This window comes from Peromyscus eremicus, chromosome 6 (assembly GCF_949786415.1).
Source record: "Peromyscus eremicus chromosome 6, PerEre_H2_v1, whole genome shotgun sequence".
In the NCBI taxonomy this organism is placed as follows: domain Eukaryota; kingdom Metazoa; phylum Chordata; class Mammalia; order Rodentia; family Cricetidae; genus Peromyscus; species Peromyscus eremicus.
Genome location: NC_081421.1, coordinates 100,455,980 through 100,476,613, shown reverse-complemented (window position 1 = coordinate 100,476,613; position 20,634 = coordinate 100,455,980). Strand labels below are relative to the sequence as shown.

At 40.7% G+C, this 20,634-nt stretch overlaps 1 protein-coding gene across 1 annotated transcript in view; it reads left to right on the top strand.

The window, feature by feature from the left end:
• Enpep (glutamyl aminopeptidase) overlaps positions 1-20,395 on the top strand; it is a 76,032-nt gene extending 55,637 nt beyond the window's left edge. The window contains exons 12-20 of the mRNA XM_059265007.1: positions 358-491; positions 617-672; positions 2,909-3,059; positions 4,748-4,821; positions 5,120-5,224; positions 5,485-5,655; positions 8,770-8,910; positions 18,306-18,384; positions 19,290-20,395. Coding sequence (XP_059120990.1) covers positions 358-491; positions 617-672; positions 2,909-3,059; positions 4,748-4,821; positions 5,120-5,224; positions 5,485-5,655; positions 8,770-8,910; positions 18,306-18,384; positions 19,290-19,442 — 1,064 coding nt within the window. The 3' untranslated portion in view covers positions 19,443-20,395. The remainder of the gene's footprint in view (positions 1-357; positions 492-616; positions 673-2,908; positions 3,060-4,747; positions 4,822-5,119; positions 5,225-5,484; positions 5,656-8,769; positions 8,911-18,305; positions 18,385-19,289) is intronic.
• Positions 20,396-20,634: the final 239 nt, after the last annotated feature.

The window sequence follows — 20,634 nt, the reverse complement described above, 5'->3', positions numbered from 1 at the left end:
AGGAGGCAGGGATTTTTTTTGCCTTTGGGCATCATTTTCTTTACTGCCTGCCGGACTGACCAGCTTAGAGTTATTGCACTTGTATGGCATGCTTCTGCCAGGGAGGAGTGTAGATTACAAATGGCAGGATGCTTGTTGACATTACTTATTTCTTGTTCATCTTGCTCACTCCAGTGACATTGTAAAGTTAGGCAACAAAATAAGAATTAGGCTTGGGGGCTTTGGGTCCAAATCAAACTCTACTTTTGGAGCTAATATTGCTTTTCTTTCCTTTTTTTTCCCCCCTCTGGGTCTAATTTCTCTGTGTTTACAGTGTATGCAAACATGTTTCTCATTAGTGTTTATTTACTACCACAGGAATCACTTTGAATTCTAGTCTTGGTGGAGATGGTTTTCTCAAAATAAACCCAGATCACATTGGGTTTTATCGTGTAAATTATGAAGCAGGAACTTGGGGCCGGATAGCCGAGACTCTTTCCTCAAACCACTTGGTAAGAGACAGTATGCTTATAAATATTGTAGTTCTATTCCAAGAACAGCATTTTAAAGATACCAATTTTTTTCGATGTTCTTTGCTTTTGAGAATCATAGCTTTTTTCCTCCCTTCCTTTTCCAGAACTTCTCCTCTGCTGACCGTGCAAGTTTTATTGATGATGCTTTTGCTTTGGCAAGGTATGTCTTAAAATGAGATTAGGTCACTTAAAATACCATGAGTTTTCCATACATGTTTAAAATTAGTTACAACTACATTTAAGTATTAGATTTTTTAAAAACTGAAAACATCTAAAGTCTGTATTTTAAGCATTATTGTTATTTTTGGCCCTCTTTTTAAAAAAATTCGTGTGAGCCTCATAGCAAATACTAATATTAGCTATTCATAGACACACAAGCTTCCCACCCCCACCTCCTCCCCTGCTGGCATGGGGTGTGATAAATTCCGTATCAAGGTCTTTGACTTAATTAGTGATATTTTAAAATGATCAAAAGTGCATCTCAGACTGATGAGATGGTTCAAAGGGTAAAGGTGGCCTTTGCCAAGCCTGATGACCTGAGTTTGAGCCCCAGGACCCACTTGATAGGAGAGCAATCGTTCCAATATACTGTCCTCTGACCTCCACATGTGCAGGCCCCTCCCCCTAAAAATAAGCAAGTAAAATATAAAGGACCTAGCTTTAAAATACACCTTCATAACTGGATTTAACAAATGCATGCACAGAGTTTCAGTTTGTGAGTCCAAGCTAACTATTAGATATTTTAATCTAGAATTGTGAATTTTTGTCTAAGTCATTGGGACAAGAAGAAGAAGAAGCCACAGTGCTTTTGTGTTGGTTAGCATCTGGGAGCTAGTTTGGAAATTTGACTTTTTCTTTTCTTCATGATCTGAGAGTAAGCTGAACCTAGAGAGAGATAAGCAACCTAGACTGGGGAACAGAGGAACAGTGACTGTGGTATCTCTTGACGTTTTCAGATCATCTGACCCTAATAATTATTTATGAAGTTTCTAACCCTCTTCAGAAGCTAAGATACACAGCTGATTTGATTTCCTTGTTTTTCATCAGCTTTGTCTAAGCATGAGAGTAGACGTGGATTCCTTAGGAAGCCTCTTCTGACTCCTCTGCTTGAGTTGGGCATCATCCTTAGGTGCCTAATTTTTTCCCACAGTACTGTATTATCATTGCTTATTAGTGTCCATATTGCCCAAGAAATCCTCTTATGAGAATGGGCATCTGAATCCAACTCATAACAGCATGTGACTGTTAGTTAGAGTTATTGTTCAATAACTACTGGCCAATCAGATTGATGTCTACTAGTTAAAGCAGAAACATTTGACATGGACTCCTTAGATAACATCAGAAGTCCAAAGATGTTGACATTTTTCAAAGGGTTAAACAGTTGGCTTTTGAACCTGAATAAAATCCTGTTTCTGTAGAAGCTGGAGTAACATTTTAACCTCTGTCTGGATCAATATCCTTATAGAAAACTATAGAGGTGACTATGTAAGACTGTTGTAAGAAATAAATGAGAAAATAGGCAGACGGAACCTAAAAGATGATCTTCCTTACAAGTTCTCATCAAATTCTATTACTTGACAAAAATGCACCACCTTGGCTCACTAACAGTAAAGATGTGTTTTCCAAAGCTCTCTGAGTTGGACCTCTCTTGCAATGCTCCTTGAACCTTACAGGGAGAGGTAGAAATGTCCAACTTCAAGCTGTGCATCCCACCATCACTTAATCTCAGCTCCTGGAGCACCAAGCACCTTCTCCTTTATTCATCATGGATGGCCACATAGAGAGACATCTCTGGTTAAGATTGAGAGTAGCATTTTCTGTGTGTATCAACATTCAAAATGTTAAGGACAATTTTAAGAGCAATGTTTCTAGCTAACATTCTTCTCAAATATATCTGAACCAAACTTTTAGAAATACTTTTTCCATAATTTTTTATGATACTGACTACTGGGGTACCAGGCAAGTGCCCCATCACTTAGCTTTGGCTCCAATTCTGAGCAAAAACTTTTCAGTTGAGTCTCAACAACAAGTGAAATTTCTCTCTTTTTTAAACAAGACATATGTATGTGTGTGTGTGTATGTGTGTGTGTGTGTGTGTGTGTGTACACACACATATGTGTGGGAGCCCACAGGGGACAGAAGAGGGCATCTAATCCCCTAGAGCTAGAATTACAAGCAGTTGTGAACCTCCTGACAGGGATGCTGAGAACTCTGGTCCTTTGCAAAAACAAGAAGTGCTTATAACCACTAAGCCATCTCTCTAACCCATAAATGCAATTTTTTCAGTTGTTTAGTAGAGAAATTGTCACTAACATAAAATGCTAGAATCACCGTACTGATCCTTTCAAATGAAAGTCCAGTTTTCAATTAATTGTCCTGTTTGTTTTCTCTCTCAGAGCCCGACTTCTGAGTTATGAGACAGCCCTGGGCTTGACCAGGTATCTCAAGTCCGAAGAGGATTTCTTACCATGGCAGAGAGCCATTTCAGCTGTAACCTACATCATCAGCATGTTTGAAGATGACAGAGAGCTGTACCCCATGATAGAGGTGACATTAACGCTATGCGTACACCACAGTTGTAAATGTTCAGTCAACTGGGGTGGCTTCTCAGGGAAGGAGCTCTATCTTGTGGGATATCTGTCCATCACACAAAAATCAAGAGATGTTCTAGGACTTGGCTAATCAAAGCAGACTGACTGTCTGATCTTCTTCACTTTGAAGTGTTTCATATTTGTGTTTCAGCATACCTCAAAAAGGTATCCACTTTAGTATCAAAATGAATATAAGACTATCTTATTTAAATTTGTAACATTTTAAACTATAAACTAGAACCTACTTTAAAATGGATTTATCTGCTAAAATTAGTTTATTCTTAACAAAAATATAACAAAATAAGAAAATTGTATTTTCTTACTCTCACCTCCACATTGGGATTTTGTTTTAAGTTAGTCATTTCTGTTTACCTTTTCTTTGACATTTCAATAGCACTTTGGCAGGCTGCTTGCAATTTTAAACAAATCTGGATCCAAATCTGGCTATTTTGTGTATTAAATGGAAGACCTTTGGAAAAATGGCTTGCTATTTGTGAGTGCAAGTTTCGTCTGTATAATAGGAATGTTAGCACTGGCCTGCCTGTGGTGATGGGATAGTGAGGACCCCTAAATGGTCTTTGTAAATCTAAATAGCTATCATTTTAAAATACTTCATCAGTGCTGAAACACTCATCTTAGTATCAGGAGTGAGTAAGGTGTTTTTTTTTAATTATTTTATTATTACTATAATGAAGAAATAGTTTTTTTCCCCTACTGTGATAAAAATACCCCAATAAAATCAATTAGTGGAGAGGGCTGATTTGGTTCACAATTCCAGGCTACAGTCTGTCTTAGATAGGATTTCTATTGCTGTGACGAGACACCATGACCACGGCAACTCTTAAAAAAAAGAAGACATTAAATTGAGGTGGCCACTTAGTTCAGGGGTTCAGTTCATTATCATCATGGTGGGGAACAAGGCTGACATGGTGCTGGCTGCATCTTGATCAGAAGGCAACAGGAAGTGACTGTGACACTGAATATTATCTTGAGTATGTATGAGACCTCAAAATCTGCCTCCACAGTGACATACTTCCTCCAACAAGGCCACACCTCCTAATATTGCCATTCCCTATGAAGTTATGGGGGCCAATTACATTCAATTACACAGTCCATTGCTGGGAAGTTAGGGCAGCAGGAACTTGAAGCACCTGGTCCCATTACATCAGCAGTCAAGAGCAGAGAGCAAAGAACTAATGCATGCTTGTGACTGCTCAGCTTACTTTCTCCACTCTTAACCTAGAATCCACTTCCTAGGGAATGGTACCACCCATGGTGGGCTGGGTCATCCCACATCAAATAATGAAATCAAGACAAATCCCTACAGACTTATGATCTAGACAGTCCCCCACTGAAACTCCCTTCTCAGGTGAATCTAGGTTGTATCAAGTTGACAATCAAAGCATCAAAGTGGGTTCAGTTAATGCTTTTAGAAAACATTAAAGAAAGATCTAGAATCTTTCATGTTTCTATGTTTAGGACTGAAGGAAAATTCAGCATTATAAAATGTGAACACCTTTTTCTAAGTGCTGGCCCACACTTCTCAGAACTAGTAGGGCAAAGATTACAGTGGGGGACCTAGGGGATATCAGATGCAGATAAGTAGCAAGTTCTTACTCATGGTATACTCTGCTTCTATTTCAGACGTACTTCCAAGGTCAAGTGAAGCCCATTGCGGATTCTCTGGGATGGCAGGATACTGGAAGCCACATCACAAAGTTATTTCTTACCTTTTAAAAACTAATATTCACTTGACATTTGTTTGTTTGTATTTTTTTTTTTAAATTTATTTTTATTTCACGTACATTGGTGTTTTGCCATGGGTGTTGGGTCTCAGAAACTGGAGTTACAGACAGTTGTGAGCTGCCATGTGGGTGCTGGGAATTGAACCAGGGTCCTCTGGAAGAGCAGTCAGTGCTCTTAACCAGTAAGCCATCTCTCCAGCCCCTGTTTGTGTTTTAAGACGTGATGAAAAATTTGTTAAGGCCCTGGTTCTGTGCTCATTTGTTTTTGAAGGTTACTCCGTGCCTCTGTATTAGGATTTGCATGCAAGATGGGAGACGGTGATGCCTTGAGAAATGCTTCCCAGTTATTTGAGACCTGGCTACAAGGGAAAGAAAGGTGACTACTCATGTTGTTTGCTTGTTTAGAAGATTTTTTGTTTTTTTTTGGTTTTTTGAGACAGGGTTTCTCTGTGTAGTTTTAGTGCCTGTCCTGGATCTCGCTTTGTAGACCAGGCTGGCCTCAACTCACAGAGATCTGCCTGGCTCTGCCTCCTGAGTGCTGGGATTAAAGGCGTGCACCGCCACTGCCTGACAGAAGATTTTAACAGAGTTGTGAGTGAACACATGAAATTCCTAAAACATGCTTTCTTCTTGTAGCATTCCTGTAAACCTCAGGCTTCTGGTGTACCGCTATGGGATGCAGAACTCTGGCAACGAGGCTTCATGGAACTATACTCTAGAGCAATACCAGAAAACCTCCCTAGCACAAGAAAAAGAAAAATTGCTCTATGGTTTAGCTTCCGTGCGGGATGTTACTCTTTTGGCAAGGTAAACTCTTTGCTGCTTCGTGGTGCTGGGGATTAACTCCAACCAATGCTTTGCCTGTGCCAGGCAAGTCTTCTAACGTTAACATGTATACTCAGGTGTAATTTATTTTTAATTTTCTCTTCTTTTAATTCGATTTTTAGACAAGGTCTCACTATGTGGCCCTGTAACATTAAGGCAATCTCCCTACCTCTGCTTCCCACCAGGACTGCCATGTTTAATGTGTAATTTAAAATAAACTTGGGGGACTGGAGAGATGGTTCAGCAGTTAGAAGCACTGACTGCTCTTTCACAGGGCTCTAGTTTGATTCCTGGAACCCACATAGTGACTCCCAACTACCTGTTAGCTCCAGTCCCGGGGAACTGACGCCTTCTTCTGGTCCCTATGGGCACAGGCTCTAAAGCAATGCATAGACAATCACTCAAGCAAGATGTCCATACTCATAAAATAATAAAAAAAAAAAAATTAATAAAATAAAATTGGTTCAGATTAAATAATGAACATAACCATCTTGACATATGTCAAAGCATTACACTTGATGGCATGGTGCTAATTATTTGTTAAGGAGTTTAAAAACTATATGTTTTAGAAAGACTTGTGGATGCAGGTATAGAAGAAAAATTACACACACACACACACACATACACAAACACACACAAACACACACACACAAAAAAAAAAAACTTCAGGGCCCACCACATCAGTACAGTTTCTTGAATTTCAATGGCCTAGTGTGCCAAAGTACTCTCCTAAGACATTTGTTGTAAAAGACAGGTTACTCCACCTTGCACCATCCTCCACTTTCTGTGGCCAGAGGTCTTTATAATCTGTGAATCTGAAGCACTATTCACATTTGAGATTGTTATTCCAAGCATCTGCAGAGTCTTCCAGAACTTGAGATACGACAATAACAAAGGAGGATTGGCAGCAAGTTTGGGGTGATGTGAGGGGTCCCCTGGAATTCCTTGCTTATCTGAAGTGTCTGATAAGTGTGCCGTATTTCACACCAAAGTAGGTTTATTTGTACAACTGCAAGTGCTTAAATAGGTAGACACCTTTGTTTTCTATCTGATTGGTTCTAAAAGCCAGTACAGTGAGGACTCCAGACATTGGCTGTGTTTGTCTTCAAGTCTGGTTTGTAAATGAGTTGTTAAACCCAAACCCTAGTCATGTAGTCTCTAAGTAAATGTCCTATGGTTTCCTCCCTTCCCCATTTTCCTTTTATACAAGGAAGACATGTGTCCTTTTGTAGTGATGGAGAAAGGGATGCTCTCTTTATTGCTGGTCTTCCCTAAGGTATTTACCTATTTTGGTCCTGGGCCAAAGTCGGTTGGGTTTTAACGGCTCACATCTTACCTTCTAGAATGCTGTCTGTCTTCTAGAGATGAATGCTATGGTCACAGTCATGTCTTCCACTCCTGAAATAATTGTGCTGTATAACACTTTGGTTTGTCCAGAGGCTTTTTCAGAATCTCCTCACGTTTCTTTTCGAGACTAAAGATATATCTAGGGTTCCTCTACACTACCAACAAGCCAAAGCAGCATAGATGTTCCTTAAACCAATGAATCTAGTCCCTCATCCTGCCTAGGACATACTGTTGTGTGCCCATTCCACATTGGGCATTTCACAAAGTTAGCTATTGATCTACAGAACTTCCCCCCAAAGAATGAAAGGACTGAGTGGTATATTCTAATGTCCCACAGCATATGAACTTAACTTCAAGCCTAAGTTTTCTTCAGTCTCGCTTACGGTAAATTTCTAGGGCCAAATGTCTTCCTTTTCTACCACAGTGCCAGAACCCCTAAGAAAACAACTTAAAGTGAGGATAGATTAATTCTGGCTCATGGCTCAGAGATCTGAGTTCATATTCCAATGCACTTAGGCCTGACAGAGGCAGAAACATCACAGTAGAGGACTAAAGAGAGGGAAGGCTGCTCACCACAGGGCAGCCAGAGAGCAGAGAGTAACAGAGAAGGAGACAGACAGCATACAACCCTCAAAGTGATCCACTTCCTTCAACGAAATGGGACCTCTTCACAATCTGTTGAGTTAGGCATTCATTACAATGGCTTGATCCACTGATAAAGACAGCACCATGATGATCCAATTACTCCTAATATGTTACCAACTGGGGACCAGGCCTTCAACTACAGACCTTTGGGGCCATTTTCTATCTAGACTCCAGCATTAAGTATGCTTGACATTGATATATAAAAAAATGTAAAAAAGTCTATAAATTTCTTTCCTCCTTGATAAAGGGTATCTCTCTAATCTATCTCACATCTCAAGTTGAACAGTGATCTATTTTGGTAGTTATTAAGCCTTATCTCCCCTAAAAATAGGAATGGTCTGAGCCAGCAGGTAGGAAGCCATGAAACAAGACAAGGAGATTATGAAAATATGTCCGATTATCAGTGGTAGATATTTTTGAGGTGCCTTTCTCATAGTAAACAAAATATGTGTTGACTTCAGATAGAAGTAATTCTAATAGCGATATGGACTTAGAAGGCCAACTCTAGTTAACACCACAGCATAACATTGAGGAACATCTACCCATTTGTTCTTTAATTCATCCTGGACTTCTTTGTATTATATTGTAATTATAGCTAGCTAATCTAACCATGTAGCTTACATTAGCAAGTAAAGTTTAAGTTCTGACCTATAGAATAAGACCTAAAGTTTTTCTTTAACAGACACTGTTTTTAAATTCAGTGGGATAATAGACAAATAAGTGTGTGTACTCAATTCAATAAATGTTATTTTATTAGAGTAATCATTAAAATTTAGTTTGAATTGTTTTTGGTGCTTCCAAAATAATTTAAATTTTAAATTAGTTTAAGTTTCAATAATAGTTTTAATGTTTAATACTAACTAAAACTGTTAGATTTAAATGTTTATATTTTAGTATTCATCAAAATTAGACATTACTTTTTAAAAACAGCTAAATACACTAATTATTAAAAAAACTTTCTCCATTTGTCGTATTTACTTCATTCTGTCAGTTGATACCTCAAGAATTGAGTTGCTGGGGCAAAAGCTGTGTGGCCCCGAAATTTAGATGATGGTTCCCATTTGAAGTTCATTTTGAAGCAGTTTTCTTTTTGTCTTCACTTAGGTATCTGGAAATGCTCAAAGACCCCAGTGTGATTAAAACTCAGGATGTGTTTACAGTCATCCGCTACATCTCATACAACCCATACGGGAAGAGCATGGCCTGGAACTGGATACAACTCAACTGGGACTATCTGGTCAACAGGTGGGACGATCAGATAATGGCTCCTTGATCCCTCGTGTGACACTCCCTGCAGGTGCCTTCTTTTTCTGACTTTCTCTGACTGCTGTCCCATACCAAAACGGCGCATCGCCAGAGGTAAAGGACCACAGCACTAATCTTCCTAAGACAGTTTCTTTCTTCCTAAGAAACTACGTTTCTTAGGCAAGAACACTTTTGGGGGGTGGGTGGGTAGAGATCTGGCATATGCACCTCTCTGTCTCTGTCTCTCTTTCTGTGTGTGTGTGTGTGTGTGTGTGTGTGTGTGTGTGTGTGTGTGTGTGTGTTTGTGTGTGGTTTGTTGGTGCTGAGGACTGGAGGATCCAGGCCCTTCTGTCTACTAAGCAGAAAGCACGCGCTCTATGACTGACCTACCCTCATGCCTAGTGACAGCAGCTTGGGAAATGGGAACTACAGATGGCAGAGCAGAGCAAATGAGAGACGTTTCCCCAAGCTTCTCATTTCTTTGGCCCCGTGTAGAGGATGTGCTGCCAATCTTGACTCTGGTCCTCTAAATGCAATGCTCAATTTCTGTTAAAAAGGACACTTCTTTGGCCGACTATAAAATAGAATATAGGCTAAATGTGTTTCCCAAATAAATGTGTACACACTGATGAAAGGTCAGTCCACCTGTAAGCCTCCCGTTAGGAAGTCCCCTTGTCGTCTGTATTAATCTTCCCTGTCAACGGCAGACGGTCATTACTGTCCTCTGAGAAACACAGCCACAGGGATGACTTTACCCCCTCTCTTCTCCTGGCAGTTCACCCCTGCCCTCGTGTCTATTTATATTCCCTTTCCTTCTGAGATGCACATTGTGTCTCTGGCTCTCAACTGAAGTTTTCTACATTGCTTTTGCCTGTTTATGATAGATTTTTTTTGCCTTTTTTGTTCTTGTGACTAGTGAGAATCACCGTTCAGTCATTTCTTTTTGTTTTGTCGAGACAGGGTTTTTCTGTGTAACCTCCTTGGCCGTTCTGGAACTCACTATGTAGACCAGGCTGGCCTTGAACTCAAAGGGATCCTCCTGCTTCTGTCTCCCAGTGCTGGGGTTAAAGGCATGTGCCACCACTGCCTGGCTATATTCATCCATTTCTAAACATTGGTCTGAGGACATGTGCACACCTGAGTTCATATCCGTGGTTCATCTGTTTATAATTGTTTCAGTGAAAGGCTTGGTTTAGACTGAGTAAATCTATTCAACAAGAATGTGTTATCTGGGGCTGGAGAGGTGCCTCAGAGGTTAAGAGCACTGACTGCTCTTCCAGAGGTCCTGAGTTCAATACCCAGCACCTACATGGTAGCTCACAACCATCTATAATGAGATCTGGCACCTCCTTCTGTATACATAATATATATATAAAAATGTGTTATCTTGGCCTATGAATTCATCTTGTATGAGGAGTACTTTCCATTTAGAAAGATGGATGCTTAAGGATACCTACTGTGTGTTTTGTGTTAGCTGAAAGACCACGAGTCTATGTACACTGCAAGAAATTTATATAAATGAAGCACAATGTTTACTTTTAAATTGCTGTGAAAAGATAAAAGTATCTTTTGTTATTATATACTTTTAATAATTGATAAGTAGAAAAAATAGATTTTACTTTGTAATAGACACCATGAATATCTGGCTTTAAAGTAAACATATTAGATCATATAAATTAAACTCGTTTCCAAGGACAATGGATTGATTAACCATTGTCAGAGCTAGGCCCACAAGCCTTGCCCAAAGCTTTTAAGATTTCTTCATTGTCTGATGCTCTAACTTTCATGAGATATTATTGTAGACGGCCCCAACACAAGATCATACAATAACCACATGTCTCTTACACAAAAGGCAATATTAATTATATTTAGCTTGAAGAAATAAAATTTCCCTATGAAAAATTAGTAAGAGACAAGTTATATTGAAATGAGCCAAGCTTTATTCAAATATTTCTAAACTTTTGAATGATTTCCAAATTTTTGATTGAGTGGTATTACTGTCTCTATTTCTGAAAAATTTGTTATTACCCTTTGTGGTCGATATATTGTGTACCCTAATAAAGTTATCTAGGGTCAGAGAACAGAACAGCCACTAGATAGACATAGAGGCCAGAAAACAGTGGCACACACACCTTTAATCCTCTCACTTGGGAGGCAGAGATCCATCCAGATCTCTGTGAGTTTAAGACCACACTGGAAACAGCCAGGCATGGTAACAAACACCTTTAATCGCAGGAAGTGATGACAGGAAGCAGAAAGGTATGTAAGGTGCGAGGACCAGGAACTAGAGGCTTTTAAGCTTTTAGACTTTTAGCAGCAGTTCAGCTGAGATTCATTCGGATGAGGACTCAGAGGCTTCCAGTTTGAGGAAACAGGATTGGCTGAGAAGTTGGTAAGGTGAGGTTGGCTGTGGCTTGTTCTGCTTCTCTGATCTTTCAGCGTTCACCCCAATACCTGGCTCCTAGGTTTTATGTTAATAAGACATTTTAAGATTCATGCTACAACTCTCAGATAAATTTTTTCTCTCAAGCTTTTTTCACATGACCTTTATAACTGCTATTTGCCAGCCCACTACTGTGCTCTCTAGTTTGAGCCTTAATCACAAAGTCCCAGTATCTGTGGGGGATGACTCTCTGCCCTTGTGCCTTCTAAACCCTTAGAGAAACTATGAAGCTCAATAGGTCTGTAGTGGGGTTTGACCAAATTTGATTTTAGTTTGTTACAGACGAAAAAATTTCAATAATTTTGACATAATGAACATGATCTAAACATTTAAACATTATCTCAAAACAGCTCAATAAGCACTCAATCATAAGTTTTGAATACATCAAAATAATTTCCATATGATATAATATTAAGCATATAAACATGAAGTTGAAGTAGATGACCTCATCTAACTATTTCAAGCTATTTAAGATATACTTAAGCCAGGCGGTGGTGGCACACGCCTTTAATCTTAGGCAGATTTCTGTAGGTTAGAGGCCAGCCTGGGCTACAGAGTGAGTTCCAATACAGGGGCAAAGCTACGCAGAGAAACCCTGTCTCAAAAAACCAAAATTAAAATAATAATAATAATAATAATAATAAAAGATATACTTAAATTCTTACTAGTTTTAACCATTTTGATGAAGACACTACAATGTGTTTCCTCCTATTTTCTGCACTTCATATGCTAGTGGGCCCTTGAGATAAACATATTTTGCTCCTATGTAGGTAGTGTTTACACAAGTATTTGCAGCTTTTATTCGATGTATTTCTTCCTAGCTCCCAAATATTTCTTTTAATTTTTAGTCACTAAGAGTAAAATAACAATAATTCAGAAATAAGAGGCCATTCAAACGACGGTGACTAGTGATTGGCATCCAGTCTCAGAACTCAAAGACTGTCACTTCAGCCACAAGCATATTTCCTTTTTTAAAACTCCTGTCTTCCTCTTACAGAACTGGTATGTGTGATTTTCAGAGGCTGCGGACGATGATAAGAATGTTGAAGTCATCTGTAATAGAATGTCAGAAATAACTTCTGCTGTCCGTGTTTATTATTCCTAAACCACTTCTCTGTGGCTGCTTATTTGATACACACGGAGCCGTGTTATCCACGTGGTTTTAGGATTTATTCTTTTCATGTCCTATTGCTACTGAATGAAAGGATTTTAGCATTTCTGATAAATGACATTTATAGTAACTGCCTGTTTTCCCAGTATGTTCCTAGACTGTGTTGTTCTTAAATATCTTCATTAATATCTCATTTTATTTCTATATTTTAAATTTAAAATTTTTTCTTATTTTTATGTGTATGGATGTTTTGACTGTTTGTATGTATGTGTGCCGCATGCAATGTCTGGTGGTTGGAAGTTGAGAGGAGAGTGTCAGACCCCTTGGAACTGGAGTTACAGACAGTTGTGAGCTGCCTTGAGGGTACTAGGAATTACACCCTGATCTTCTAGAAGAGCAGCAAGTGTTCTTAACCACTGAGCCATCTCTCTAATCCCTAAAACCTCATTTTAAAGTATGATTCTTTTGTCTAGTAAGTCTTGTAGCACACACGCTGTGTGCTAGGTTCCATCATTGGCATTGGGGCTGCAATAGGGAAGAGAGTTGGACCCAGCTCTCTCTCTCCTTGTAGAACTTAAGACTTTGGTGAGAGCAAACAGTCAAGAATTATTAAGTTAAACAGTATTAAGTCAAGACTTTCACAAATAAACGTATACAACTGTAGTACCTACCCCAAAACAGACTCAGAGCACACCAAAATAATACAAAGGGGAAACCAATCAACTTGAAAGAAGTTGGAGGCGAGGTCTTCCTAAGGAAGTGCCAGCCCACAGGAATGAAGGGCAGGAAAGAGAAAGAATAGGGAAAAAAGAAACCGAAGTATCTTGGCTGAGGCTACCAGGAAAGAAAGGGATGACTGTTAAAAGGAGCAGAGTCTTGTTAAAATTTGACTTTTATTCTAAGAGCAATGATGAGTCTGTCAGTGGAAGTTTGTAATACAGTGAAATGATGGGTTTATGTTGAAAACGAGTGCTTCTGGTGATAACCGGGAAGCATGGGCACCAGGAGATCAGAGTGGACTTGGGAAGCACAGTTACCTTCTGCTGTAGTCCCAGCAAAGACAATGGCCAGCTGGCAGCAAAGACAGTGATCGACTGGACCATGGCCTGATGGTGAAGATGGAGGACCCACAGAGCATGGAGGGAGTTTGAAAATAAAAGAGGAGAGTGCAGGGACACGTGTTGGAGCCCATCTAGGTTTCCTAGTGGCTTTACCCAGCAGGACTGCATAGAGGTTGACTGGACCACAGGCCTGAGTACCAGGTGTTTGGAAGCGTCTACACTTGGCTGTATCTAGCAAGGGGGAGCTCTTTTGACCCTCCCCTTGGCATTGTTGTAAAAAGCCCTTTGGAGCCTGGTGGTGGTGGTGGTGGTGGTGGCGGCGGCGGCGGCGGCGGCGGCGGCGGCGGCGGCGGCGGCGGCGGCGGCGGCGGCGGCGGCGGCGGCGGCACACGCCTTTAATCCTAGCACTGGGGAGAGAGAGGCAGGTGGATCGCTGTGAGTTCGAGGCCAGCCTGGTCTACAGAATGAGATCCAGGACAGCCAGAACTTGTTTCACAGAGAAACCCTGTCTTGAAAAAACGGGGGGAGGGGGGGGGATAAAAAAGCCCTTTGGAATAATGTTCTGGGCCACCCATAATTCTGGCTCCAGAGGACACTGATGACTGGCCTCCACAAGCCCCTGTGCTCGTAGGCACATACCCCTCCCCACCACATACACATAATTAACAATAGTAAAACTGAAACTTTATTAAAAAGAGTATTCTAGAAGAGTGATAAGGGATGACTCCAAGTGTGCAGAGCCAGCAAGAGTCTGTAGCAAAATTTCATGAAAAGTTTGGCAAATATGGAAGGAGAGACAACCAAGAGAAATGCCAGATTAAAAAGGAGGATCCTTCCTTTTCTTCTTTTTTAAAAAATTCTTGTGAGCCGGGCGGTGGTGGCGCACGCCTTTAATCCCAGCACTTGGGAGGCAGAGGCAGGCGGATCTCTGTGAGTTCGAGGCCAGCCTGGGCTACCAAGTGAGTTCCAGGAAAGGCGCAAAGCTACACAGAGAAACCCTGTCTCGAAAAACCAAAAAAAAAAAAAAAAAAAATTCTTTATTAGTATTATTTTACATGGATTGGTGTTTTGCCTGCATGTATGTCTGTGTGAGGGTGTTGAAACCCCTGGGCATGGAGTTACAGACAGTTGTGAGCTGCCATGTGGATATTGGGAATCAAACCCAGGTCCTCTAGAAGAGTAGCCAGAGCTCTTAACCACTGATTCATCTCCTCAGGCCCCCATTTTTCCCTTTTGTATATTGAAGCTATTTTAATGTATCTAATATATTTAAATGCTGATGAGAAAGTCCCAGTATGTGGAACAAAATTGTTTTTTTTTTTAAAGCAAAGTTGTTGTTTTTTAAGTAGGAAAACAGGCAATCAAAGCTGAGGCATTAGGAGGGGACAGGCCTATGTAGGAGTTACTTTGTATTTCTCTCTACAGTGGAAGGCAAAGGCATCTTTAGGGGAGGGGGAAGGAGGGACCGTGTTTGGGGAGAGAAAACATTTGAAAAGGTCAGATTGAAGGGGGAAAAAATGTGTTGGCCAGGGAATGGAGGGGGACTATTAATGTGGGATTATCATTTGATATTTATCTGTGAATATACAATGAGTCGGGTGACTTCTCAAGCCAGAACTTGACCACCTGAAGAAACAACCTGAGAAGATAAACAGCTGACTCCATTCCAAGATATGGTTTTGCTAGACGAGAACTATTACAGTACAAGGGAGCTCGGGGTTTAATTAAAAGTGTGATTGAGCATGAAGCCATCACATCTCAACTATGTAAATAAATACATGGAGCATAAAAGAAAGGTCTTATGGTCCAGTAGAAGCTGGCATTGGAGAGTCAACGGACCAGAAACCCAGGCTAGGCTAAGAATGGTCAGAGTGAAAACTGAAAAGCGTATTTTGTTGTAAATAGCACATAAATGACTAATTTAGATGCAGATTTAAAGTGATTGCAAGGCATTGTGGGAACTGGATGGCTAAAGTGGGACATGGAAAACAGGGCTGGAAATATGCTCAGGAAACTAAGGACATAACATACTGCATTGATCGTGTGGGAATGACTCAGCATGGCAGCACAGCTCAGAGCAGAGAGAAAGAGGAGCAGAAAGATTGGTGCAAATGTGTATCCCACATGGAAGCAAGTAGACAGAAGGGCGGAGATGTGCAGAGTGGGGCCAGAGAAAAGGTCTGGAGAGCAAACACCCTGGAAGCCAGAGGCCGCGTTTCCTGGCAAGGGTGGAAGTGATTGTGAGGCAGACAGTGCCTAGGAGTCACCTTTTGGGTAAAGACTAAAGAGTGAGGCCTAAGAGTGGTGGATGGAAATGCGGTTGTGTCTGTGGTGAGGCTGGGGATTGGCTAGTGCACAGAGGTTTGCATCTTTTCATGCCTCTGTAGATGAATTTCTAAACGGTCTTATTAAATAAAAAACACGGAGCCAAATATAGGGGTGAAACTCTTAGAGATCAGGGAAATAGTGAGAGCCACCAACCAATCTTACCTCACCAGCTCTGCAGCTCCCAAAAGTGAGCTACTTCCTGCCTACCTATGCCTTTATTGCCTTGCTGTTCTGCCCTCTCATTGGCTCCTAGCCCAGCTACCTCATTTCCTTGTTACTGCCTGTCTGTACAGACCTCCAGGTCTCTACAGTTGGTACTGGGATTAAAGGCGTGTCTCACGACGCTTGGCTCTGTTCTGTAGTATGATCTTGAATACACAGAGACCCTGCCTGATAAGTGATGGGATTAAGGGTGTGTGCTACCACTACCTGACTTCTGTGTTTACTTAAAATGGCTTGCTATTTCCTCTGATCTCCAGGCAAACTATTTATTAGCGTACAAATAAAATATTACCACATTTCAGCACAAATAAAATATCACCACATCCCTCTGCTGATTCCATCTCCGCATATTGCTCCCTTTCAGCACTTTGCAATGGTTCTTTATGTAGAAAAAAAGGTTCCACTTCCGTATATATTACAGCTGTTTTTTTCCCAAGTTGCTTTTAATTTTGTTTACAACAAGTTCTCTATAGCATAAAACTTTTAAAAATAAGATAAAGCAAACTTTATCTGCTTCTGTCTTCCACTGCATTTGCTTTTGGTGTATAATAGTTCTGGAGTATAAACTTTCTCCTATTGATTTATATATAGATATATTTCCCCATATTCCTCCCCTAGTATTTCAGTGGTCAAATTTTATACATAACTTTGTGGGGTTTCTTTTTTTAAAAAAACACTGTGATTAGTTGTGATGAGGTTTGTATTTCCATCTGTAAGGAGTGAAGGAAGTCCTGTGTGAGTGAAGTCCTAAGTGAATGCATAGTGTTGATGTGGGTTGGTCATACGTAGAGGTTGTCCTCACCCAACAACCTGTTAAAATTGGTCATTGATGTTTCCATGCTGAGAGGCAGCAGGGCCATTAAGGAATAATTAGCTCAGTTGGTACAGTCGGTGCTTGCCTAACATGCACAAAGCCCTGAATTCAATTCCCCAGCACTGTAGCTGAAGTTTTCTTGGTCTTGCCTGGCCTACGGTCAGGACAAATCTCTCTTACCCACCAGTCCCACAGTAAACACACAGAGACTTACATTATTTACAAACTGTTTGGCCTAACGGCTCAGGCTTCTTGCTAGCTGTTCTTATATCTTAAATTAACCCATTTCTATTAATCTATAAGTTGCCATGTGGCTCGTGGCTTACCAGTATCTTAACATGTTGCTTCTCATCACGGCAGCTGGCAGCGTCTCCCTGCCTCAGCCTTCCACTTCCCAGAATTCTCCTTCCTCTTTGTCCTGCCTATACTTCCTGCCTGGCTACTGGCCAATCAGCATTTTATTTATCAATCAATCATCCACAGCACAGCACCTCATAAACCAGAAAAGGTGATGCGTGCCTGTAATCCCTGCACTCAGAAAGAGGAGATGGGAGGGTCAAAACTTCAAGGTCATCCTCAGCTATATGACCAGCTATCAGCTCAGGGCCAGCCTGGGCTCCATGAAACCCTAGCTCAAACGTCTTTTAAAATTCAAAGGTAGTTAAAGAATGATTGTTACAAAGTATTTCGCACGTCCCAGGTCCTCACATGTGCCTCTTGGGTGCTTGCATGCTTCCAGGCTGCTTTCCTCCAGGAGCTGAAGCAGTGCAAGGCCCTTATGAGAAGCCAAGCGTCGGCTAGTGCTGCATTCTTTACGTGGAACCCAGTCAGAGGTGTTCCATTACAGCAACAAAGAACAGACCAAGACAGACAAGCCATTTCCCCTTATGATCTAGTTTGATGTATCACTTAGTGTTTTGTTGATAAGAATTAAGTTGTGCATCTGTACCTAGTTCTGAGGGAGGCTGAGAAGTACTGTCATTGTCTGTGTACCCTTGTACCCAGGAGGAAGGGAAGCATTTGAGAGATACAACAAGCAGCCTACCATGTCTGAGAAATGGAATGAAATCTGTACGCAAAGAGAAGTATGGACTTTATAGACATTACTCCTGAATATGATGATAAAAGTGTTTGCTTTTAAATTTGTATTGGTTGTGTGTGCGCTGGTCAAAGAACAACGTTCAGGAGCCGGTTTTTTCTTTCCGCTGGGGAATTTTGGGATTGAACTCAGGGCATCGGGGCTTGCATGGCTGCCGTGTCTACTCTCTGAGCCTTCGTATTTTCTTTCTGTGTTTCGCTTCTTTTGAAAACTACTTCACACTCACCCCCCTGCCCACACACACCTTTTTCATCTAGAAAAAAGATTTCATGCCAGGACACTAATATTCTGTTTTACTCCGTTCCATTTGCCTGCAGATTCACCATCAATGACAGATACCTCGGCCGGATCGTCACCATTGCTGAGCCCTTCAACACTGAGCTGCAGCTCTGGCAGGTATGGAGACAGAGCCCTTTCGACCTGTCTAAAAAGGAACAAGCTTAAGCTTTTCTCCCAAAGAGATGTCGTCGTTTCTCTGATAAAATCCCAGACACAAGAAGAAAGAGAAACCCCTTAAATCTAATCAGCTATACACTGTTTTTTTTTACTAACCTGAAAAATGACTCAAATGAGAAAGAGGTTTAAAAACTGAGAAATGTAAGGCCCGGGTAGGCGGAGAATGGCCGACAGAAGTGTGTGTAGAGTGTCTCTCCTATCTGGGTAGCTGTCAGTGACTCTGGGATAAGTTGGTTGAGATTTGAGTCCATTTAGCAAAGAGAGCTGTCATGAAGTCTCCATGTCTGTGTATTAGATATTGAGACATTTAGATTGAGATGTTTAGATTCTTGCATATGTTAAGAATCAAAGTAATCCTTAGTTTTGAAATTGGCAGATAATACTCTGGCTGAGTTTTAGGGGGCTTGGAGGGTAGGAGCTCCTTGAAGTATGCTGGAGAGAGTCTTTTCTTACAAGTCTTTTAGGAAATGAACTGAAATGGTAGGAAATTCTCCAGACCCCTAGAGTAAAAAGGCTGGAGAAAAAACCATTATGCCACAGACCACAATGTCCCTAGGACATTTTGGGAAATGCACAGACAATAGAGGAATCCACAGAAGTGGACATGGGAACCATGGCACAACGCCCTCCTTCCCTATCATAGCCTCTTGTGATTAAACAGGCTCTCAGGAGCCCGAAGCCAAGAGGCGGGATTGCTCATGCGCCTGGCAGGCTCATTGAGTGCTACACCAGGAGCTGCTGTCATAACAAATTCCCAAAGGAAGAAACGAAGTCTGTTTCCAAATGGAATTCCTGAAGAGGTAGGCTTCAAGGGGTCCTTTGAATTATTGCCTTCTCTTTTCTAGATGGAGAGCTTTTTTGCAAAATATCCAAATGCTGGAGCAGGAGTGCAACCTAGAGAACAAGTATTGGAAACAGTGAAGAACAATATTGAGTGGCTAAGACAAAACAGAAAGTCCATAAGCGACTGGTTTAATAGCTTGCCGAAGGATAGCTAAGGCATTTTCATCTTGTGAATCTGCTGTGCCGTGGAGCCTGAGGTGGCCTGTTTTACAGACCGCAGAGGGAGCCTTCGAAACGGGTTCTGCTTTTGCTAAGTACTGTGTTTATGTCTCGCAAAGCTTTTAAATTATTCCTCTCTGTTTTTGAAGGAAGATACTAATAGAGTATTTAATACACTCAGGGATCTCTGCTAAGTGTACTTCACAGGAATGTCTTTATAAACTGTAGGGTTTAATAGTCACATTAATGTCTTTAAATATCATTCCTTGTATCTTAAATCTGTGAAAATAGAACAATTTAGTCCTAGCTTTACATTTTTAGTACCAAAGAAAGACCACTTAATCTTCTCTCTTGATTGATTTTTAAAGTTTAAATACCAGTACTTGCGGGACATATTGCCATCTTAATCTTTATTTTATTATTCAGAATTACATAGACCTAATATCATTTTATTCACATATGTCTCATTGCTTTAAATCCTACCAAAGTAACCTTGGCTTAAGTTTTGCTCAAGGATTGAATGAATGAGCCAAAGAAATGATTGACTGTTGCCTTTGCTCTTACAAAATCAGACAAAGCTGTATTCTTTTTTTTTAAAAAAAAAAAATTTAAAGTATTACCTTGAAAAAAATTGTTTCCCAGTGTCACCTTATTCTTGAGTAAACATAATGGCAGTGTTCCCCAAATAATTTAACACATTATAAGTATGCATCAAGAACCTGGCCTTGGCCACGCATGATGCTCTCCCATCTCTCTTGAAGCATACAAAGTTCCTTCAAATGTGCTATGAAATTAGTGGGAATGGAGTGCTTAACTGTGCTCTGTGGATTTTATAGGGAAAAGTGAAAGTAATTGGAAACTGTTCAGGAAAGAGAGAAGGTGGATTATTCTATAAAAGTAAAAGGACTTAAAATTTAGTTTTGCCCTCTCTAGCAACAAATGTGTGAAAATGGAGAAAGTCTAGGTTGTCTCCAGCATAGATGCATATCTAAGGATATGTCTTCTTATATAGAAATTTAACCTATAAGTCTTTAAATCCAAACCCATATAGAAAACCGCTGATACAATATATATACCAATGAGATGGCTCAGCCTGCCAGCCTGCATTCTACCTGAAGGTTCCACAGGGCAGGAGGAAAGGACTGATACCTGCAGACTATCCTCTGACCTTCAGACATGTGCTGTGGT